The following is a 23,805-nucleotide window of genomic DNA, read 5'->3' on the forward strand; positions in this document are numbered from 1 at the left end:
ACAGAACCCTCAGCTTTTCCTCCTGCTCCTGAGAGAGAGGAAGCTGGAGGACATTGTGACTGGGGTGGGAGGATGCAGGTGAGGATGAGGAGTGAACCCCCAGTAGGGGGTTGAATGAGGTGGTGCTTCCCCAAGGTCAGACCAGATAAACTCACCTCAGTGGATGCCAGAGGGGGACTGAGGTGCTGGGAAGAGGACATCCCTTCCCGCGAGAGACTGTTGTGTCTTTTGACCAAATACTTTCTCACCCTCAGCCTAGAAACTAGATCCCTGTGGGAAGGAGGGGAAAAGATAGGGACGTTCTCCAATGTGGCTGTCTTTAAACCCGAAGGGTCTGTACCCGCAAACAACATAGAAAATAAATCCAGTCACAGCAAAATGCTAGAAATTACATTTTGCACATGGGTTTGGGGCCATCAAATGGGCACCTGCTACCCAAGTTATGAGCTACCTGTCTTTTGTAACTGAAACATTTCCCCCTTGGTCCCTAGCCTTCTCCTTCCAGCCAGAGTTGTCCAAAGACTGTGTGTTGGTAGCCACATTCATGGGCTTTGAGTGATCTGACACTTCTAAGTTTGCTAAGTGTATTTTCATTCTGTGGGTGCTTGTGTATTCTGGCATAGTGCATTGCTACTTTGAGCTTGTGGATGAGAAGACTGAGGCTTAAATGGTGAGGTTGCATAGCAAAGAGGAAGTGCAGGACGAGACTGAGGCTCCCCAACTTTCAGACCAACTCCTGGGTCGGTCAGGCCCCAGGTAGACTGCAGAGATTCTGGGACTTGGGGAAGGTTCCTGGAACTTAACTTCAGACTTGTGCAGAGAGGTCAGTCCAGACTGTCCAGCTCAGGGGAGCAGGCCTCTCCCAGCAAGGACAGGTCTCATCTCAGGGCTGGGATCCAAAGCAGCCACTTTCCTGCTGCAGTCTGGGAATAACAACATCAGTGCATACTGGGCCTAACTCTCCCACTTGGCAAAGTACCATCACTTCCTCTCAGAGCCTCCTGATGGCTCTTTGAGGCAGGGCAGGTGGGAGGTTCCTATCTCCATTTTAGACAGGAAAACTGAAGCTCAGACAGTGCAGGGATCTGCGTAAGGTCTTGCTGCAAGGGAACAGAGGGTGGGATGGAATCTCAGTCTTTCCAGGGCAGTAGGGCTGGTCTGCCAACTGGTCCGCTTGTACATATCCCGGAAAGGTCCACTGGGTGAAAAGAGCCTACTGTCTTACTCCTTATTCTTGCCAGAAGTGACAACATCTCTTCCTAATCCTGTGGAATAACTAAAGACACTAAATTCTGTTTTGTTAAAAAAAAATAATCCCTATATTTATCTCTTACTCTGCGATGTGCAAATTAAAACCACAAAGAATAGGCTAGACATGGGCCAACTGCAAGGTCATTGAACAAGCGTTCTGCTGGCGAGGGAAGGTCAGCACCATCCTTTGATCCAAATGTATAGAACCCAACTTGTCTATCTCTATATCCAGTCCCATTTATGCAGCACTCAGTAGCAGCATGAATGAATGAATGAATGAACAAATGAATGCAGGTGTGCATGCACAAGCAGCCTCTCTTGGCCTCCTCAGTGTCTCAATGCTCACCATGGTTCACCTCACCAAAAGTAAGGGTCAGAAGTGTCCTTAGAAGTCATCTTGTCCAATTGTCTCGTGTTACAAATGAAGTCCAGAGGGGGCAAGGGACTGGGTGGAGGTCACTCTGCAAGTTGGAGGAGACACGGGTGCAGGAGCAGGAGCTCCCTGCTCCAGAGCTCATCTTGAGATCTCATCTAGCCTGTCTTCTGAACCAGGAGACACTTGAGCCGTCTTTTATCATTTACTTTGCTGCTGAGCCTGGTGCAGCCTTCCAACAAGCCTGCTCAGGGTAGCTTGTGGGGCTGTGGGCCATCTTTGGATTGTGAGATTGATTCTCTCCAGGGCCCAGGGGACTCCTGCCACCTGTCTTCACCTGGAATGGTGAGTGGCTCATTTGGAGAGAGGATGTCTGATCCCTATGTCAAAGTAGCACAGACACTGCTCCATTTGGGGTGCGGAGGTGGAAGGAAGCATAGCGTGGGGATGCAGGTCTGTTGGACGAGAGGACCTGGGACAGGCTGTGTCTCCCATGGGTGCTGTGGGAGAAGGGTGATCCAGGCAGGGAACCAGGCAGAGGCTGGCTGACTTTGAGCTGGTGGACAACCCCCCATGGGAGGAGCTGGCCTGTGCAGAGCAGGGGACATCAGCACGGGGCCCTGTCAAGGGAGAGGTCAGGAGAGAGAAGTGAGTGCCTGGCCTCATCCTGGAATGTCCCTGAAGCCCCCAGCCTTTCCCCCCATGACTTGGGCAGCTTGGGATGGGGAGTGTGACCAACTCGTCCTGGTTTGTCCAGGACTTTCTGCCTTTAGCACTGAAAGTCCTAGGTGGACCTATGCGAACAGGGATTGTTGGTCACTGCAGGCTTGGAGAAATGTATGACTTAGGCCTGGGAAACCTGCTCCTAATCCTGGCACTTTCAGCAGTTGTTTGATGCAGAAAAGTCCTTTTGCTTCTCAGAGCCCAACTTCTGCATCAGCAGGACATGGATAGATGAAAAATCCCGCCTCAGAACATCACTGTGGGTGCATAAAAGCCTTGTCCCCTAGGGCAGGGCGGGAGTGTCTGTTCTGCTCACTGTTCTATCTCCGGTGTTTAGCACCTGGTGCACACGCAGAAGTATGTGCTGTCTCCGTGTATGGCTAATATGTAGGGAGCACTCCTAGGTGCCAAGCACCCTCTGTGTCTCTACTGTTTCATCCTTAACCCCATCTGAGGGACAAGGCAATTCTTCCAGGCCATAATGCAGGCAAGTGCAGAGCTGGGTGCAAACCTAGGCAGTCTGACTCCAGAGCCCATGTCTCCAAACTCTGTGCAGTGTGCTTTCCTGTGACCTATGACCCTTTCCTATGACCCTGTTTTGTAAACTGTGAAGTTTTGCACAAATAAACCATTCCCTGGAAGAGGGACAGGCACTATGATTATCACTAGGGGAGGAGGACACGGGGAGAGAGGGGGGCAGCCTCCAAGCCCCTTGCGCTTTAGCCACTGAGCCATTTCCTCACATCTGGCTCTGGCTGGCATGTCCCAGACAATGCCTCCCTCCAACCTCCCCTTGAGGACTCAGCATTTACCACCAGGTCTGGATTTGTGGGCAGGGTCACGTCAGCCTTGTGCAGCTGCTGTGGAGCCCCAAGGCTGCCAATCTTCTCTTGCTTCCGCCACTTAGCCCGCTGATTCTGGAACCAGATCTGCGGTGAGGGAGAGAGGATGAAGGTAAGCAAAAGAGTTTTCCTCCATCGGGCACCACCTCCTTCAAACACATAATAATGATGCCTTTCCAGGGGCTGCACTTTCCAGTCTAAAGCTCTGTGGCATCCAAGATTTCTTTGGAGCTGGAGGTCAGCTTTCCCAAGGGGATCAGGGTTGCAACCTGCAAGGCCTGTGGGGCCTGGGGTCCTGCCTGAGAGCAGCAGCTGGGTGCCACACCGAGCAGGGAATGGCAGGGTCTGTGTTGAACAGAGCCCGAAGGCGATAGCTCTCAGCTCTAGCTGGCAGTCACCACATGCAAGTGTGCGTCCAGCATTGCAGATTCATGCCATTTCCAGGGTGGACATCTTCATTTTTATGTGAAAGTTTCTATGTTTTAAAATGCTGTGCAGACAAAATAAAAGCCACATGTGGGTCACTGGCAGGCCACCAGTTTGCGACCCTGTGGGCCTCTTGGCATCTGTAGGTTGAACATGGGCAGCTCCTCTTATTCTTGAGTGTCCTGATGGTCCCTGGCATGTGGCCATTTCATATGTGGAATTTCTGCTGAGGCAGGTGCGGGATTCTGGGCTCTGGCAGGCACAGGTGCTACCCACTTAGCTGGCACCTGATTCCACATGGGAAGAAAAAAGGGAGAAATCTACAGGGCTGGTCCTTCGCCAGAAGGAAAGGAGGTTGGGAGAGCACAGAGAATGGAATGGTGGCCTGACTTTGCATTAGGACAAAAATAAAAATGGAATGACTTAGGAAACTGTGTCTGAGTGAGTTGCCACCAGAGCCATGATTGGGTCTGGTGACATCCCCTATGCAAGAGTGGCACTTGCAAAACTAGGGACGTATGAAGAGGGCAGGATGTGGTCCTGGTGAGTGACAGTGGCCTTCTGTGTCTCCAATCTTATAAGCAATGGATGCTCTGGGGGGAAGAGATTACAGAAGATAAGTGAGGCTACTGGTGCTTGAACTAGGTCTCTGACCACGGATCTGTGGTCCTTGTCACATACGTGCTGTCTCCAAAGTGATCCCTATGTGGTCTACGTCAGAGGTTGGCAAACTGCAGTCCTTAGGCTAAGTCTGGCCTGCCACCTGTTTTCGAATGGCCATGAGCTAAGGATGGTTTTTATATTTTTAAATGGTTAAACAATTAAAAGATTCATATTTTGTGATACAGGTAAGTAATACAAAATTCAAATTTTGGTGTCATGAAGGAAGTGCTGTTGGCACCCACCATTGCTGTTATGCTCCCATGGCCCGGTTGAACCGTCGCCGTGACAGTGACTGTACACCTGTAAAGCCTAAAGTCATTACTTTCTGGCTCCTTAAAGAAACTTTGTAGATCCCTGGTCCAGATTGTCAAGACCTATTTTGTGAATGAGGCTGTATGGTGGACAATGTTCTGGAACTGTCACCAAGTGGGGAGGAAGCACACAGAGCAGAGAGCCATGGTGGTCACTGATGCCACCTCTCTCCTTTCCATTCCCAAAAAGGAGAAACAAGGTGGCCTCATTTCCTGGAAAATAATACTTGGCTGTTTGGTTGTGGATCAAGCCAATGGAAACTTTCGGGAGACATTGCCTCTCCGCCAGGGACCCGAGGGCATGGGGCAGGGACTGAGGCAGGGATGGCTATACCTGTACCCGAGCTTCCGGGAGGTTGATCCTGGCTGCCAGCTGGCTGCGGGTGTGGACGTCTGGGTAGTGGGTGAAGTGGAAGATCCTCTCCAGCTCTTGCAGCTGCTCTGAGGTGAAGGTGGTACGGACCCTCCTCTTGCTCTTCCTCTCTTCTGCACAGGAAAGGAACCAGGCGGGTCAGTGGCCTTGGTGTCAGCATCTTGGTGAGACTTTTGTGTTTCCCTGACTTACCCCTTCTTTCAACTCTGCTGACCCTGTGAATCTTGGCCCTCTCTGATTGTGCCTTTCTGCTGCTCAGATGCCTTCTATGATTCTCTCTTGCCTATAACAGCAGGAGATGGCAAACCATTGCCTGAAGACCAAATCTGGCCCACTGTCTGTTTTTTTTTTTTTTTCCTATGTCACCCTTGGTAGAATGCCGTGGCACCATAGCTCACAGCAACCTCAAATTCTTGGGCTTAAGCAATTCTCTTGCCTCAGTGCCCAGCTATTTTTTGGTTGTGATTGTCATTGTTTTTTGGCAGGTCTGGGCTGGGTTTGAACCTGCCAGCTCTGGTGTATGTGCCTGGCACCCTAGCCACTGAGCTACAGGCACTGAGCCACCATTGTCTGTTTTTAAATAAAGTTTTATTAGAACACAGCTATTCCCATTGGTTTATGTATTTTCTGTCACAGATTTTACCCCATAATAGCAGAGTTGAGTCACTGCAGCTGAGACCATATGTCCTGAAAAGATCAAGATAGTCACAATCTGGTCCTTTACAGAAAAAGTGTTCTAACCTTGGCCTACACAGCAAAGGCTGAGCTCTACAGTGTTCAAGGCCCTTGGCAGTCTGTGTCCAACCTATCTGTCCATCCTCAATTTTGCTCAGAGCCAGCTACATCCAGTTCAAAATGAAAATGTGGGGCTCCTTGTTCAAAAAGCAGGAGAAAAGCTTTTCTCTTTTTTCCAGTCTCACTCTTGAACTATAGTGGTGGGTTTCTCATTGCTATTTTACGTCGTGCTTCCTGAGAGAATGCCAGGGTTCTTACAGAGTGTGTGAGACCCTTGGAGAAACCTGGGGTCCCACCCTGAGACCTGGGGACACAGATGCCTAGTGAAGAAAGTTGGCTTCACGTTGCAACTCCCTGCCTCACCTGGACCCTTCTCAAACCTGCGCCCAACCCCTTCATCTCCCAAGATGGAAGGAGGCAGAGGTCACTGGGTAGGGGCAGGGAAACAGTTGGCCAAGAGCTCATCCTAGGGAAGTGGGAGGTGGTGAGAGGGGCCCTGACTGTAAGTTGAGACACCAAGCCGCTAGCACATGCTTCGTTGTCACACGGGGTATCACTAACCAAACACACAATTATTAAGAATTTCAAGATGGTGACCACAAGCTTTCAACCCTAGCCACGAGGGCTGCCCTGTGTACCTGTGTGGGACACACACCCATGAAGCCAGCCCTGCCTCCATCACTCTGTCCACCCCACATCTTGCCTCATTCAAGGTGGGCTGCTTACTATCTCTGCAACACTCTGCATGTGTGCTTATCTCTCTGGTTTTTCTCAGGTATTCAACTCTAACTGGGATCACCTCTTCTCTCTTGTCTGCAATTCTAATTTCTATTCGTTCTTCAACACCTGAATTCATTCTTAGAATCTCCAAAAATTCCTTCTTAATCTTTCTAGCCCTGGGCTATCTTTCTGACTGCGAATATCTTGATTCAATTTATTAGTTTTATCATTCATTCGTCTACATTTTTGTTAAGTACACACTCCTTTGCTCCAGGCATTGCACTAGGCAATGGATTTTAGAAAGATGAGGACTTGGTCTTCCGCTGGGAAGCATCTCGAGTTGTCCAGTGAGGTAGGGGGATACAGGCAGGCTTGCACAGGACCCAGAGTATGTAGTGGTCACTGCTCTAACAATGTGAGGTGGACACAAGTTTGGATTTCTCTGCCCAGAACCGCCCCTTTGCTGGGGACAGCAATGGTTTCCTTTGGAAATACAGAATACAGAACATGAACCAATACAGAGAAAAGAGGACTAGAAACAGATTGTAACAAAAATAAGCCACCTCTCCTGTTTCCCCCAGAATGATGCTTAAGCAAAGAAGGTTCATGATTAAGACTAGATTCCTTAGTAAAATAAGGATTTCAAAGCTTCCATCTGTGTAACTAAGGGAGCAGCTTTGAAGAAAAGTATGGCTTTCCCCGTTCCCAGCAGGACTGAAAGACCATATTTTGGAGGTCAAGTGAAGAAGGAGAGGATCTAAACCTCGTTCTGCACAGTAACAGTGTGATGCTGACCTCACGGAGAAGGGGCTGCCTGGCAAATTATAGGCTCATTAGCAAAAAATTTTTTTCTTACTAGCTTTGAACTGTACCTTCTCAGGATAAGTGTTTTTAAAGTATTTGTCATTGAGAGATGATGATGATAGCTTGTGTGTCTAACTGCTCTAGTGATCTCTGCAAGAATAGAGGGGTGCCTTAAATTTACACAGATAGCAGATGGAGGCTGAGTCCCAAATGGACCAACCTGCAAGACTCAGAGTGCCCAAGACTCTCCCTAAGAACCGTGGGTTCTTGGGGTGTTGATACTCAACACCGATGTCCTTACGTAGACCTATATGGGATGTTATAACAGACCAAATAACCCCAAACTTGAGAAACATCCAAGGGGTAAAGGGGAGAGGAATCCAGGAGCTGAGATCACTCTGGGTGGGAGGGACCCACCCGGAAGCCAAGAGCCATTCTCTCTGGACCTGAATCCAGAGTGAGTTTAGGATTTGAAGCTGGACCTCATGAAAAGTTTAAGTCCTTAGAGCTACACTGTCTAGCTTGGTAGCCTCTAGCTACACATGGCTATTTAAATGGAACAAAAAGTTTAGTTTCTCAGTCACAGTAGGCATGGCTTAGTCACGGCATGCCGCCAGTGGCTACCATGTTGGAGAGTGCAGATACAAAATGTTGCTATCATCACAGAAAATTCTGCAGAAACTAGAGTGTCTCCCACTGGATCACTCCCTGCATCACTGTAATTTCCTCCAGTTGCTAAAAACTCTGGGAAAGAAAGTATCCAACAGGTATGGCATCAACTGTGATGGCCTTGGGGAAACTCAGAAGCACAGGATGGCAAGAGGAAGGGGGGACTGCCCCATACGCATCTCTCTGCAGGTGCCTGGGGAGGAGGAAGATGTCAGGGGAGGGGATAGTGCCCAGGAGCTCTGGGTGGGGACTCTGGGCAGAGCCACGTGACCATGGTCCACAGGATAGGGTGGGATGGGGAAATATCCAAGGGGATGGCTCAGGAAGGATGAAAATCAATAGTCAGCTTTCCCACTGTGTGCAGGAGGAGGCTATGAGGGGGCCAGGAAGGCTGATGTTGGGGTCAAAGACCAGGGAAAGTAACGAGAGAGAAGCAGGCGGGAGAGGGCAGAACAGGGTGATTTGGAACAGAGAAGGGAGAGCACAGAACTCAGAATAGAGGATTTTGGAGCCAGAGGGACCTCATTAGACGAGAAGCTGGAAATACAAGTTCATTGGTAGAGCTGCCCTGTGCATGGGACTGGAGTCTTTATCACTTGGGAGGGCCAGGAGGTTCTGGGTCCCTGCTTATAGAGGACAATTTCTGAGGCAGGATGGATCATTCTTGAAGGAGCATTGGATTGAGAGCGAGAAAATCCTTGAGTTCCCGTGTCCAGGCCTGGTACCTTCTCCCTGCCAGGTTCTTGGCAGAGAAGGTGAGGTGGCCCGTCAAGGGCACCGGGGGCACCGGGGGGAGAGGGATGAGGGCAGCAGGCAACTGCCACCCCTGTCCACATGCTCCTCTCCCATTATTAATTGTGCAGGTTATGCTTCGCCCTTCAGTGGGTCTTCAAAGAGAACGAGTCAGCAGAACTTAATTAAAACTGAGCCTGTTAGCACATCGATCATAAGAAATACACAATTTACACAGGTGATTAGGCCACCTAATTATGAAGCGATGTTTCCCTGTGCACGGCTCCCTCCCCAGATTGCTCCTTCCTTTCGGCCTGCTAATTGGCCCTGGCTGCACAGCTAAAGGCCAAAAGGCTGGGTGTGTTGGGGGGTAGGTTTGCCCCTGGACTCAGTTTCTGGAAATATGTCTTGGCTTTGTCTTCCTAAGGCAGTGGGTTCACTTGGGAGGGGATTGAGGGTATCCTTTGTAGTAGCGGGTGGTGTGGGCCAGGAGTCTTCCCAGGGCTTTCCTGTGCTGGCCTGGTCTCTCTAGTTAGGCTGCAGACTTCCCATAGCTCCTTAGTGCCTGCAGGGCACAAGGCACGCTCCCCTGAATGGCATTCAAGGCCTTTCACATCTTGCCTTTCTAGCATCATTTGCTTTCCCCTCATCCTCATATCTGCGACTTCAGTGCCACCTGAGCGTTTCCAGGTTTCCCAAATTGGCCATGGTCTTGTATTTTCCAGGTGCTTGTTCTTATTACTCCCTAAGTCTGGAATGCCTTGTCTTTTGTTTTTGTCTAGTGAACTCCTACTCACCCATCAAAGCCCAAATTGATCAAATTATTCTCTTTGCTAAAATACATATAGAAAACTAACCCAAGTAGCAAATATGCAGAATGCCCAGATTAGAGAAATATTATACAAAGTGACAGAGTCCTGCAAACAGGGGGAACAGTCCAGAGCACATGGCTGGTGAAACTGTGTGTGTTTGAACCACAAAATCTGAATAATGGGCTTCTTACAAGGAGTATATGGGAGAATAAACTTCTTTCGGGACACACTACAGATTAAAGAGAAAAGAAACTTGATAGTTTTCTATATGGAGATCCCAGGGTGCTAAGATAGGAGGCAGCCTCCCAGCATGGACCAGTGTGGTAGAGGAAGGAGATCGGCAAAAGGAAGACTCCAGACCAGGCCCAAGCAAGGCCAGTTCCACTAGCCACAAGCTCTGGCCTCAGTTGACCTCAGTTGTTTGGAGGTAGACATCTCACTCAAGCTTGGCCAATGGGGTCTCTCCTCTGTGGCTGTTGGACATAGGACTTTGGAGAGTTTGGGGATAGTCACTGGAGGCTGATGTAACTCCTGGGGCTAAAGGGAGCTAGTGGGGAATGCTGATGAGCGATGAGGTGGGCTGAGTTCAGGCAGAAGGAGTTGGAGAGCCTTGGGTATTGTTGGTTCTGATTCTCTGTACCTTTGGCATAGTTTTGGAAACTATTTCTTAATTTTCTCCAAGGCAATACACTTCACTCTCCATTTTCTTTTCTTTATTGTTTATTTCTTTTTTTCTTTTGAGACAGAGTCTCACTCTGTCACCCTGGGTAGAGGGCTGTGGTATCAAAGTTCACAGCAACCTCACACTCTTGGGCTCAAGAGGTCTTCTTGCCTCAGCCTCAGTCTCCCTAGTGGCTGGGACTACAGGTGCCCACCAGAACACCTGGCTAGCTTTTTCTATTTTCTTTCTTTTTTTTTTTTTTAGTAGAGATGGGGTCTCACTCTTGCTCAGGCTGGTCTTGAATTCCTGAGCTTAGCTGATCCACCCGCATCAGCCTCCCAGTGTGCTAGAATTACAGGCACGAGCCACTGCATCCAGCCTTTCTCTCTCCATTTTAGCTAACTTAGGATAATTTTTGTCCTTGGAACCAAAGAGTTATCATTGCTGTTGATTATTGTATACTTGTCAAAAACCCTCTGATGATTCTTTACTTCTCTTAGAATAAAGAGCAAAGATAAAAACCTCCACCACGGTCGGCCCCTTCCAGCTCCCAGTCCACACCTTGGGCCCTTGAACATCTTGCCTGTCAGCAGGTCCTGGTTCTTGCTGCTTCATCTGGGGAATACCCTCCCCCATGACCCTGCTCAGGCTTCACATTGCAGCTGCACCGTCGCCTCCTCTGGGAAGCTTTCTCTGACCCATTGGACAGACCAGACCTCCCCTGGATAGTTCCTCAGAGCACCACCCCACCATCTGCCCAGCACAGTCACTGCTGTACTTACACTTGCATTTGTGATTATTGATGGCTCTTCGTCTCCCCTGCTAGATTACAAGCCCGCTGAGGGCAGGGCTGTGCTTGTGTTGTGCTCTTTACACCATCCCACCTCCCCACTCAGCACTGGTGGTAGCTGTCAGATAACTTTGCAAATTCTTTGATACTCTTCCCTTCAAATTCTCCTCTCTTTGTGTAGGCCCAACCTAGTGGCTGGTTTCTAATGAGTAGAATGCAGTGAAAGTGATGTGATGTGATTTCTCAGGTGAGGAGATAAAAGGGAACAGCTCCCCCCATCGCTCTCTCTCTTGGATTGCCCACTCTGAGAGAGGCCATCTGCCATTTTGTGAGGAGACTCAAGCAGCATGTGGGGACACCTGCAAAGGAAGGACTGAGGCCTCCCACCAAAAGGTGGCGCCAACTTCCCAGCCATGTGAGTGAGTCACCTTAGAAGCAGATCTTTTATTCCAATCCAGTTTTCAGATAATGTCAGGCCCAAGTAACATCTTTAGTGCAATCTCATGAGGGACCTTGAGCCAGAAACTTCCACTTAAGTTACTCCCAAATTCCTGAAGCACAGAAACTGAGTGAGACAGTATTTATCATTATTTTAAGCCACTGTGTTCTGGGATGGTTTGTTATGAATAGATAGGCCTGGCAGTCAGTGGATATTCAGTTGCTATTTGTTGTGTATCTGGATAACGAATACAATGGATAACTCAAATTTAGGCAATAGCCAACGCTTTAAGCCTCCTCTTCTACCTGTTCAAATTTCTCCGCTCTGACATTCTGGGCCTGGTGATTAAAATTGATGTTGTCAATGTCTGGCTGTGTCCCTTCTACCTTTCCACACTCTAGATCCACTTCCTCCTGCCAGGGTTTGTCTTTATGAATGAACCCCTCAAAGAATTCTGAGGAGTATATTTCTTCCTTTCCCCAAAGGATTGGAGCTTCAGTTATCCCCGGGGGTGGCTGACTTAATAACACGCCCTGTATTCATTGCCTGCCCTTTTTCTATCATCTAACTGTTCCCTGCTGGTGTTTCTGGCACATCTCAAATCAACTACTTTTGCTCAGATCTTCCTCCCTGCCTGCTGTTTGGGTGAACCCACCCTCGTATAGTGCTCTCTGCCTTGTACTTTGCTTGTGCTCCCATGAGACCTAAGAGTGAGCGATGTTCTCAGTTCTAGAGCCAGCCCCTAGTGTCCCCTGAACCCCATAAGAATGTCCCTATGGCCAAGTTAGTTTGTGGCTCTGGCAACAGGGACTGAGAGATAGGGTTCATTGGAGGGAGACCCTACTGCACTTCTCTTGGGGCAAGTACATACTGTTAGCTCCAGGTCCTTCTGCCCTGAGCCTTTCTGCTCTGATGGGAGCCCTGGGGCCTAGCAGGCTGAGAGCCAGAGCTGTTAATCGCAGGTGGTGAGATCCATAGGGACCTTGGTCACAGCCCCCAGTGGGAGCAGCCGTCTGTGATTCCACGTAGTACAGGGAGGAGGGATAAAGAGCAAAGGGGGAGAAGGAAAAGGGGAGTAAAGGAAGAGGAAGGAGGCAGAGGGAAATGAAGGGGCCGAGGATTGAGGGAAGGTGTCAGGTAGCAGCGGCATCCCCTGCTAAAATGATAAAACGATACATCCAAATCCCGACTCCCTAGGAACTGTGAATGTGGCTTATTTAGAAATAGGGTCTTTGCAAATGTAACTAAGTAAAGGCCCTTAAGTTGAGATCCTAGATGTAGGATGGGCCCTAAATCCAATGACTGGTGTTCTAAGAGAAAGGAGAGGGGAGGTGACACATGTAGATACAGAGGGGAAAGCCACTTGAGGACAGAGGCAGGCAGTGTAGTGATGTACCCACAAGCCACAGAAGGCCAATGTTGTTGCCCAAACCCCCAGAAATCAGGAGAGAGGTATGGGTGAGATTTTGCCTTAGTGTTTCCAGAAAGAACCAACCCTGTCTACCTATACCTAGATTTCAGACTTCTGGCCTCCGGTAAGAGAACTTATTTCTGTGTCTTAAGCTATTCAGGTTGTGGTAATCTGTTTTGACTGTCATGGAAAACTCAGGGGAGAGGGATAAGTAGAGGGAGAGCAGTAGGAAGAAGGGGTGGGAGGAGCAGGGTGGAGGCAGTCCCAGGGCAGGGAAGATTTGTTATTCTGAGAGTAGCTCCATGTGCCTGGAGTGTGGAGAATGAGGGCCAAGGAGGGTGTGATGGGAGGTGAGCCTCAGACAGCAGGCCAGTCTGGGAAGGACTTTGAGTGACAGTCTCATAAGTCAGGGCAGGGTTGGATGAACCACAGCATGTGGGCCAAATCTAGCCTGACCCATGTATTTTTTAAATAAAGTTTTATTGGAACATAAATCTACCCATTTATTAGCACACTGTCTGTAGTTGCTTTCCAGCTCTGATGGCAGAGTCAAGTAATTATGACAGAGACCATCTGGCCATCAAAGTTTAAAATTACAATCTGGCCCTTTGCAGAAAAACTGTCCTCTGTTATAGGATATTCTTCAAAAGCCAAGGGTCCCACTGTGTCCCTGCCCTGCTCCACCTGACAAGACAGGCAGAAGTCAGCACTGCCCTGAGGTGGTGTTGCCAGGGATGCTCATGGCTGCTGGTCCCGTGCCGGCTGCAGGTGGGCAGTCACTACGTCTGGTTTTAAGCACCTTCATCTGCTCAGCCCCCAGCCTGGCCCAGAGTAAGCACTCAGCAGTTGCACACTGAATGAATGAATGGCTCACAAATGGGTGAGGGCTACACCTGGGTTCTCTGCAGGTCAGGCAATCCACACTAGTATCCCCACTGGGTGTTCTCTTCCCTGCCCATTTTCTCCTCCCCTTTCCTCCGGGGATCATGTTTTCCCCACAGAGGATTATCAGTGAGAGAGGTGCAGGGATGATCTCTCTCCCCTCAGGGTTTGAGCCCCTGGTACAAAGAGCTTTCTTCTGACTGGGCCTCTCTTGACTATGGAGAGAGCAGGCACCTGGGCTCAATGTCCTTTCAGATGGGAGACCTTCTTGGATTTTCCTATTGACTTGAGACTTGCAGGGTCCAACTCATAGATCACGAGGGTCTCCACAAGGGAAGATCTGGGGAGGAATGTTGGTCCCCACCATGAGAAACATCACTCTAGCTTTAGAGCTTAGACAACTGGCCTGGCTCTAGCTCTTGAATATACTGGCTCTGCAGCTTGGAACAAGCCACTTGACCTCTTCAAGTCTCACCCTCCATCAAAGACCACCTCCTTAGACCACTAACATCAGAATCCTTTGGGAGATCTTGTTAGGATGCAGATTCTGGGTCCCTCCCCTAGACCTGGAGTCAGAATTTTGGATGCTGGGCCTGACATGCTGCCTTTTAATAAGCTCCTGGGTGTGATGGCAGCAGGGTGATGACAGTGGAGCCACTAGGTGAAGCCCTTGAGATGTCTAGGGGAGATGAAGGTGAATTCATTCTCCCATGGTTATTACGGGCTCGGGGAGGGCACTTCTCCTTCTGGTCCTGTAGCCCTTCCCTGAGGGGTCCTACACTGGGGAGGAAATAGGACAGGGGCATCAGACAGCAGCCACCAGCCCTGAGGTAGGCATGGGGTCCTCCAGCCACTGATCCTGCCCTCCCCAGCACTGTGGCCACCCTTTTTGAAGGAAGGAAGATTCTGTCATGCAAAATGACCACAAAGGAATCTCCCAAGGCTTTTTTTTTTTTTTTTTTTTTTTTGTTTGAGACAGAGCCTCATGCTGTCCTCCTGGGTAGAGTGCCGTGGCACTTAGCCGGTTGAGCTATAGGCTCCGAGCCACCAAGGCTTTTTAGCAATGAATTTGTTGAGTAGGTCATAGCATGTCACTAGGAGAGACCTTAAAGATGGTCTAGCTCTGTTCTTTCATGTTACAGGTGGAGAAACTAAGCTGCTAGCAGGCTTGAGTCCATCCTGTGTGTTGATGCCAGATCTGGGCTCCACATTTCTTGGAGTCCCAGCCTTTGTCACTTGGCATGTTTCACAGACTCCAGTTCAGGGCAATTCTGCAGGTTACTTTGCATCCCATTTGTATTCTTATCTGCTTAGCACATTCCCAAGTAGACTTTGTTGTTTGACTTGAATAAACACATTTGTTTTAAAAGACAACCTCATATCATGACCATAAATGTTAGCCAGTCTCTTTTGTCATAAATAGAAGGTAAGTGTAGAAGGAATTAGAGAACTGTTGACCTAAATAATCTTTGCATACTCCCCAAAGTCATCTTAAGAATTGCCACTGGGACAGTCACCAAGCTTTTGGAAATGCTGAGTTACAGCACAGTGGGAGACTATGCTGTAATTTATTTATTTTATTTTATTTTTTTTTTTTTTGAGACAGAGCCTTCAAGCTGTCCCCCTGGGTAGAGTGCCGCGGCATCACAGCTCACAGCAACCTCCAACTCCTGGGCTCAAGCGAGTCTCCTGCCTCCACCTCCCAAGTAGCTGGGACCACAGGCGCCCGCCACAACGCCCGGCCATTTTTTGGTTGCAGCTGTCATTGTTGTTTGGCGGGTCCGGGCTGGGGACTCGAACCCGCCACCCTAGGTGTACGTGGCTGGCGCCCCAGCCGGTTGAGCCATAGGCGCCGAGCCTATGCTGTAATTTAAACCATGTCCAGGAAAAATCCAGAGGGGATGGGCTCAGGCCACCAGGGTCCAATTCTAGTGCTAGCTACTCACGGAGTTTTTCTGGGGATTTATCTTCTGTTCTTGGTTTCACTGTCTTGGTGGGCTCACAAGTGTGACAAGGACGAGAACATTGCCATGAAGTGCTATGAGAGGCGTAGGGCACTCTCCAAGGTTACAACTGCTGTTTTGACCAGCGCTTGCTGGGGGCTGCTCTACGTCCAGCCTGCTAGCTGACATGGTACATGCCAGACTCTTCCATGGAGGACTGGGAAGAATGGCTTCCTTCCTGCTGCCGACTGCTATCAGGCTAGGGGCAGGGAGGGGTCTCTCTCTCTCTCATTGTGACGCACAGGGTGAACGTGGGTTTATGTAGCTGCTGCAGAAGGCTCAGGTTAAACCCCCAGTGGAATTTTCTGTGAATGTTCAATTGACTGGAAGATGTTAATGAACTTCCAAAAGTTAAGCTGGAGACCCTTTCCCGTTGATAGGTGCAGCAATAGGGAAACCTTCCTAGGTCTCCCCCCCAACACCGTGGCCCCTTCCTGCTGAATCATCACCCTCTGTGGGAGACTCAACTAGGGGAGGGGGTGGGGCTCTGTGGATGGCAGGTGATGATGTCCAGGGCTCCCCGAGCTTCCTTTCCAGCATTTTCTTGGATTAAAGGGGTGCAAAGGAGAACTGGGAGCCTCATGTGAGATAATCCAGGCTCAAATGGCCCTTGAGACTGCTCCAACATTTCTTTTTCCCTCACCCCATGTGTTTCACTGAGCATGCGGCTGAGTCTAGAGAGGACAGGGACTTTCCTGGGGTCACACAGCAGGCGAGGGCAGAGCTGGGACTCACAGCTTACAGTTCCTGACTCTCAGCAGGGCATGTGTGTTCACCTCAACACCCTAATGCCACCTTTTCCCCTTCCTCAAGGCAGCTCTCGAGGAGGGCCCTGTAATCTATTTGGTCACTGTTATTTGGGGACATGCCTGGGGTTGGTCAGTGGCTGGTGCAAGGTAATTAGGGTGGGTGGCCCCTGGAAGTTGTGCAGGCTTAGGAGAAGAAGTTTGTACTGCACCTCGCAGGGGATTTGGGGCAGTGGGGCCAGGTCCTGCTCACCTGCTGTGTAAGTCGGGGACATGATCTACCTTTTCTCTTTGACAGATGAGCTTCCTCCTATGTCTGGTTATGATAATCGTGCCTTTTACTAAAATTAAAGGACTGTCAATGCTGAATAAGGGGTAACAAGCGTTCTTAACCAGGGCCTGGTTACAGGAATGAGCCTGGGTCCCTGTGTTCGGTACACCACTGAGCCTCTGTGTCTGCATCTGAAAAAACCCAGCTTTGGCTTTGATGGAAAGGAATAAAGGCAGCCAGCCCAGAGCCTGGCCTCTGTCTGAATTTTACTGTCTTCTGTTGTATTGATACAGACAGTGCAGCTTTCTCTCTGCCTGAGCCCAGGGAACAGAAAAAAAATGACTAGAAGACACTTACCTGGGGGCTGGTCCTGCACGGTCCTCTCCAGCCTGGCACCTGCAGCTGCTGCGTGCCCAAAACTCTCTCCACCTGTCCCTTCTGGCTTGACCACTTCATTCCTCCTTAGGATGGCCTCGATGGAGAAGGACAGGCCCAGCTTCTTTGGGGCCTCACAGCACCCTGAATTCTTGCTTTCCATCAGCCTGCAGGGAGCAGGGCCCACCTTGGCACCCTTGGAGGGGTGGAGAGGAGACTCTGCGTGGGCCCAGGACAATGTCTGCGGAGGGCTGCGTTCTTCCTCCCCCAAATCTCCTGGGATGAAAGGGGTCCCCAGAGGTGGAGAAGGAAGAGTCTCCAGTCGGATTATGTGAGTGGGATTCTGTCTCCACAGTGGCTTCCATGGGCTACTTTAAAACACTCCTGGGATACAGGGGATGACAGACGAGCTGGAAGGTGCTGTGTCCTGGGCCCACAGGCTCACAGCCCTCACCAGCTTGACCTCAGACTCTTGCCCCCATGGCTAACGTGGGCTCGGTCTTCCAGAGAACGGTCTTCTCAGAGGTAGTCGCTTTCACAATCACTAGCCTAGGCTGGGGTCTCTGAGGTCACTTCCCAGCAGGGACAAAGAGAAGGGGGAAGGACAGTAAAGGGGCCACACGGAGGAGCTCTGTCCTCCGCAGAGGTCTGATGCTGTGTGTGCACCTTGGCTCTTTCTCTGCCTCGTGGCCCTCTCCCACACACTCTGGCCAGCCTCTGGGAGGTTCGCGTGCCACCCTTGGGCCCCGGCTGCCAACTCAGCCCTGGGATGTGCTAGAGCCTGAGCGTCTTCCCAGAAGCCCTCCTGGACTTCCTGCAGTTCCGCTGCCCCGGAATCCAGCACGTGCCTTCTGGCTCATTGGTTCTCCTGCTGTCCTGGGGTTCAGGCTGTGGGAGGTGGTCCTTGGGTGCCGCCAGGCCTGTCTCCTCTCCTCTCTGGGACTGGAATGAACTGTGGGGTCTGATCCTCTTCAGGGGTCTGTGGCTGGCCCCGGCTTTCCGCTGTTCTCCTCTCCTGGACCTTACTTCACAGGCCGGGCCCTCTCTCCGCGGGCTGGGGTGCCTCTCCCTTCCTTGTGGGGTCCTTCCTTTTTCTTTCCTGACTGCAAGCCACTCGCCTGTCTCCTGAGACAGCACTGAAGGGACCCTTCTCGCATTGGCTGGGAGGTGACCGTTGTTGATCTGTCCTTGCCAGGAATCCTGCTCTGAATGACTGTGTAACCAAGGAGGAGGGGACAGTAAAATGGGCTGATAAGAGAAGGAACTCTCCACGCCCTTCCAGGCCAGGGATGCAGGTGTCAGGGTGCAGAAGGGGCAGGTGGCATCTGAGTATACCTACCGGCTAAGGAGGGGAGGCTGTCTGGGGAATTGGACAGTCTCAGGTAGAAGGGAAAAGGTAAAGGCAGAATGGCCCGGAAGTGCACCCAGCCCCAATAAAATGTGTTTACTCAGCTCAGAGAGTTTATGGGTCACGTACAGACGGGAGGTTGGGCCAGGGTGCAGTCCGCTGGGTGTCGGCCGGGCATTCCCTCTCAGGCTTGCTTTCGCTGGCTTGCAAATATCAGAACAGGAAAGGCCTTCTGAGGCCCGTGTGGCATACCTGGGGAAATGTAGTCCTTGTATGTACTATTTGCCCTTGAGACCTGCGTTTGATGTGGCTTCCTGAGGGAACTAAGATGCCTCAACCTGCCAATCTGAGCTTGTGTTTGACGGATTCTTTTTCACCCTGGATTCTGTTGAGAGCATTCAAAGCCCTCCCATAGTCTGCCAGGCCGTGAAGCCCCCTTGCTTGGGAAAGAGATCTTTTCCCTCCAAGCAGGGTGGACAGAATGTGGAAGTGTCCTAAAAGGGAGAGCAGCAATTCCCAGAGCACAGGAAAGAACACGGAACAAACCCTGCTTGGGTTCTGACAACCAGAGAGCCTGGACTTGACTCTGTGTTGACTCCATCCCTCCGGTTGGTCAGTCTGCTTAGACCTCGGGTTGTGTGTGATGGTTAAAAATCCCCTATTTACATCACCAGCTTCAAGTTAGTCCTAATAATCTCCAAAGGCCAGAAAGTCAGGATTGGTTAGGATTTTCAGAGCCCTGTTACAGTACCCTGGGGTAGGGCTATTTTCCTACAGATGGTCTCCTATGAACAGATGCAGCAAGCTTAGAGGAAAAGTCCTCACCGACGGATTTATAAAGCAATAAGTGTTAGTGCAGGGCATGAATCTGGGGAAATTTTCCATTCAATCTGTCACTCAGTAAACATTCATTTGGAGCCTACCATGTATCAGACACTAGGCTGAGAAGAAGAGAGATTTTGAATAAGAGTCTTGTGACTTCTGCCCTGATGTGGTCATAGATCAGAGCGGACGCTGGCAATAAAGTGACAGACAAGTGCTAAAATAATTACAAATTATGGTAAGTAGTTTGAAGGAGTCGGTGTTGTAAATTGTATTATGTCTAGCTTTTCTTATTTATTGCTATATTTAGGAAGGCGATTTTCAGGCAGGGACAAAGCGATAATATTCCTTCCACCTTAACCCTTGGCATCACCACGCTTAAGGCTGTGAATTTGTGGTTGTATCTCAAAGGATGCAGCTGTCAAGAGAAGGGAAATGGGACTTTCGCATTGTTGGAAGTTTTGTGAGAATCTCTTGAACTGCCAGAGATACCTTGGGTTTATTCCCTTACCTGTTGTTGACAGGATGGTCAGCCAGTTACAACTGGCTTTGTTAATTTCAATTTGTGTAAGTGTGGATTTTGTCATTGTAGTTCCTGGCTTGGTAGAGAACATCAGAAAGAAAAATATGAACTAGCAAACAAAGCAGTAAAAAGATTTCTTTAGTTATGGCCAGGCTAGCGAGCTGATGTGTGGCGAGAAGTTTGGAGACAGCACCATAGTTAGTATGCAATTCCACTGGTTTTCGACCTTTTTCATCTCACAGCACACTTGAATCCATAGTTAAACTTCCATGGCACACTTAAATTATGTTGATTAAAAAAAAGAGTGAAAAAAGGAATATACTTACTGTGCTTTGAGCTTATTTCAAAAATAATTTAATTGATTTATTTTTTTTGAGACAGAGTCTTTTATGTCGCCCCCTGTAGAGTGCTGTGGCATCACAGCCCATAGCAACCTCAAACTCTTGGGCTTAAGTGATTTTCTTGCTTCAGCCTCCCAAGTAGCTGGGACTACAGGTGCCGGCCACAATGCCCAGCTACCTTTTTGTTGCAGTTGTCATTGTTGTTTGGCAGGCCTAGGCTGGGTTTGAACCTGCCACCTCCCTTGTATGTGGCTGGTGCCCTAGCCGCTAAGCTACAGGTGCCAAACCAGAATCACGATATTCTTGGGGAACGTCCTTGTGGAGCTGTATGGATTGGCCTTGGGGAAGCCCTGTGTGGCAGTTTCCCTTCTTTAGAGGGTTTTTTCCAGGAAAATTCCAGATGAGGCAGTCAGCTTGCAGGGCTCATGCTTAATCTCTTGGTTCCCACTCACCTTGGTGAGATGAGAGGCCCTGAGGAAAGGACTGCCTGAGGGCATCTCCCATCTGAGGTCACTGCACATCCCCAGCTGTGTGATTCTGTGGCTTAGACTCACCCAGGGAGAACTTTCACCACATTCCCTGTGGCAGGGCACCACAGTGCTATCAGAATCCCTGTTGGGGATCTCACACACAACTTTAAGCTAATAGGTCCTCAGGGCAGGACAGATTCTGGGGATGGTGACCTGTAGAAGGGATTTAAGAGTATGAGACTTCTGAGGTCCAGTTCCAAATTGAGACCCTAAATCAGTGCTTCTCAAACTCCAATGCTCATCCCAGCCCCCCAGGGTCTTATGAAAACGCAGATACTGATTCCATGTAGCTGTTTTGGGGCAGAGACTTGGCATTTCCAGCATTCTGGGTTATTTGGATGCATCTTGAGTAGCTAAGCCCAGGCTGATATGTAGAATTAAGCACCACAACATTTGAGAAGCATTTCCTTGGGAGGCCTTAACCCTGGCTTCATGTTAACATTACCTGGGTAACATTTAAAAAAAAAACCCAAAACACCAGGGCCAGTCCTCTCCCCTGGAGTCCTTGATTCAATTGGTTTGGGGTGGGACGCAGGTGGCAGGAACTGAGGGTAATTCAGACACTTTAAAATGTGTAGCTGGGGTTAAGAACCCCTGCTAGAGGCTTGTGTTCTTTTAGCTTGAGATCAGCGCTGTTCAATAGAAATATAACGCATGTAAATTATTACCTATTGCTCTGTGACAAATTATCCAACACTTAATATTTAGTATTTCACACAGTTCCTGAGGATCAGGCATCCAGGAGTGGCTTAGCTAAGTAGTTCTGACTCAGGATCCCTCTTGAGATTGTGGCTAAGATGCAGGTTGGGCTGAGCGAAGGTCTGCTTCTAGGAAGGCTCCCTCATCCGGCTGTGGGGAGGGCTCAGTGTTGCTCCTAAAATAGCAGCTAACTTCCTTTGGAGTAAGCGATGAGAGAGGAGAGAGATAGACAGAAAGGCAGAAAAGAGAGAGAGAGAGATTGTAATGTCTTTTATAACTATTATTCCAGATTCTTAAGTGAAACAGAACTAAAAGGATATCTCTATCTCTCTCTATATATCTCTTTATCTATCATCTATTTCTAAAGATCTATGAGGAGATTTATTTTGGCATTTGGCCCATGCAATCACCAAAGCTGAAAGGTTCCATGATGTGCCCTCTGTAAGTTGGAGACCAGAAAAACCAATGGTGTTAAGTTCAGTCCAGGGCTTGAGGACGTCGTTTGAGAACTGGCTGGGGATGGGAATGGGGAGCTGGTACAAGCCCCAGAATCTGAAAGCCCAAGGACCGGGAGCTCCAAAGTCCAAGGAAGGGCAGGAGAAGATGGATTCCCAGCTCAAAAAGGGAGGAAAGGAAAGAGGGACAGAGAGGGAGAAAGTGGGAGCGGGATGGGGGGAGAGGGAGGGAAGGAGAGAGAGAGAGAGAGGGAATTTATCTTTCCTCCACCTTTTTGTTCTGTGTGGGACCTCAGCAGACAGACGGACAGAATGATGGCTGTCCATATTAGAGAGGGTGGATCTTCTTTATCTGCTTTCCTCAGTCCACTGGCCCCAGCGCTGGCCCCTTTTGGAAACACCCTCAAAGACACACCTAGAAGTCATGTTTTACCAGCTCTCTGGGCATCCCTTTACCCCAGTCCAGCTGACACACAAAATTAACTATCAGAACCTCATCACTTCTGACATATTTATTGTTCATGCAGCCCAACCCTGATACAATTGGGAGGGGACTACACAGGTTCTGACTTCCAGGAGGAGGGGACGGGTCCCTGGGGTCATTGTGGAGGTGGTTACCGAAGTGTGCATGCAGGTGATTTCAAATTCTCTAGTAGTTACATTAATAAAAATAAAAAGATCAGCATTCATTTTAATAATATATTCTATTTACCCCCAATATCTAAATACTATCATTTCAACATGGTATAGCATAAAAATTGTGAATGAGATGTTTCACATTTTTTTGGTAACTCTGATTTGTATTTTACACTGACAGCACATCTCAGTTTGAACTTGCCCCATTTTAAGGGTTCACTAGCCAAGTTGTTTACTCTCCTTAACTCTGTGTGCCATCTTGTCTGCTCTACCAAAAGTTAGAGCAGTGCCCTTCGTGAAGACCCATCTTCTATTTCCCTCCAAATGATGGGCCCATTGGTTTACTTGACATTCCAACTAACCTATCTGCCAACTTTCTTATTTTATAAATTTCAAGTCTGTGTTTCTCAGGGTTGTATTTTGTACGAGGAACCCTTGGGTTTTCGGGGGCATTTATTCCACACTATCGACCTTTTTATACCACTTGTGCAAAAATTTGTCAGGAACGATATAAGAATTACAACAGCAGTGACTGATTTCGGCCTTTGACTCAGTGGAGAGAAAGTAATTATGTGGAGAGAAACCAATTATGGGCTGAACTACAGGAGCTCGATATTAATACCCCCACTGCCCAGGTGCTTACACAGACCTTGCACCTTAACACAGCGTGAGGGCTGGGCGGGTAGAAATGGTGTCCTGATGAACCAGGTAACAATTTCGCCCGCAGCACGAGAGCAGTGTGCTTTGGTTTCTTCTTCCTTTAATGGGTGTTTTATAACTTAGAAGATTTTTGGATGAGCTAAATGCATTACCCTTTGCTATGGGGAACAGAAAGTTACAAGTCTTTTCTACGTAGATGACATGGTTTTATTGTCATGAACCAGGAATGGTCTCATTACTGTCAGAAAAAAATGGCTCAGGATGAACTACTCCAAGTACCCAATTGTCATTTTTGGCAGATGTCCTCCAACATAGAATTGGCTTTTATTCAACAACTCGTGAATTGCACTCACTCATTTAGTCACTCAGAGCTCCATTTTCCCACTAAGCTATTCTGTGGGGGGGCTCACCAGGAGGTTATATTTGCTTAGCATTAGGCATCTTATGGGTAGAGTATTAGGATTTTTCTAAGTCCTTCTGGGAGATCAGTAAAACATACTTTGAAAATCATTTAAGCTGGAATTATTATGGCTTATCTTGATGGACTAGGACATTATTTCTTGATGAGGGAGCAGATCCATAGCTGTTTTCTGCAGAAAAACAGCTTTCTGCAGATATTCACACAGGCATTCCCAGAAAATTCTTGTAGGTATTTCCAAAGGCACTTCCATAGGTACTTCCACAGGTATTCCCACAGGTATTCTCACAAGTATTCCCACAGGCATCCCACAGGTATTCTCAAAAGTATTCCCACAAGTATCCTCACAGGCATTCCTACA

At 49.0% G+C, this 23,805-nt stretch overlaps 1 protein-coding gene across 1 annotated transcript; it reads right to left on the reverse strand.

Annotated features, from left to right (window-relative positions):
* Positions 1-1,930: 1,930 nt before the first annotated feature.
* Positions 1,931-17,199, reverse strand: ISX (intestine specific homeobox). The gene is made up of 4 exons (XM_012801125.2): positions 16,995-17,199; positions 4,924-5,075; positions 3,160-3,276; positions 1,931-2,244 (listed from the first exon to the last, which is right to left on the reverse strand). The coding sequence occupies exons 1-4, from the start codon at positions 17,173-17,175 to the stop codon at positions 2,005-2,007; spliced, it is 690 nt and encodes a 229-aa protein (XP_012656579.1). The 5' UTR covers positions 17,176-17,199; the 3' UTR covers positions 1,931-2,004.
* Between the last annotated feature and the right edge of the window lie 6,606 nt (positions 17,200-23,805).

This window comes from Otolemur garnettii, unplaced genomic scaffold (assembly GCF_000181295.1).
Source record: "Otolemur garnettii isolate 467f Iridium unplaced genomic scaffold, OtoGar3 scaffold00007, whole genome shotgun sequence".
NCBI lineage: Eukaryota > Metazoa > Chordata > Mammalia > Primates > Galagidae > Otolemur > Otolemur garnettii.

Coding starts and splice junctions, on each gene's coding strand:
- ISX (XM_012801125.2), bottom strand. CDS start 17,175: ATGGAAAGCAAGAATTCAGGGTGCTGTGAGGCCCCAAAGAAGCTGGGC. Junction 5,076..16,994: donor CGTGCAGGACCAGCCCCCAG/GTAAGTGTCTTC, acceptor TTTCCTGTGCAG/AAGAGAGGAAGAGCAAGAGG. Junction 2,245..3,159: donor CCACAAATCCAGACCTGGTG/GTAAATGCTGAG, acceptor CTCCCTTGACAG/GGCCCCGTGCTGATGTCCCC.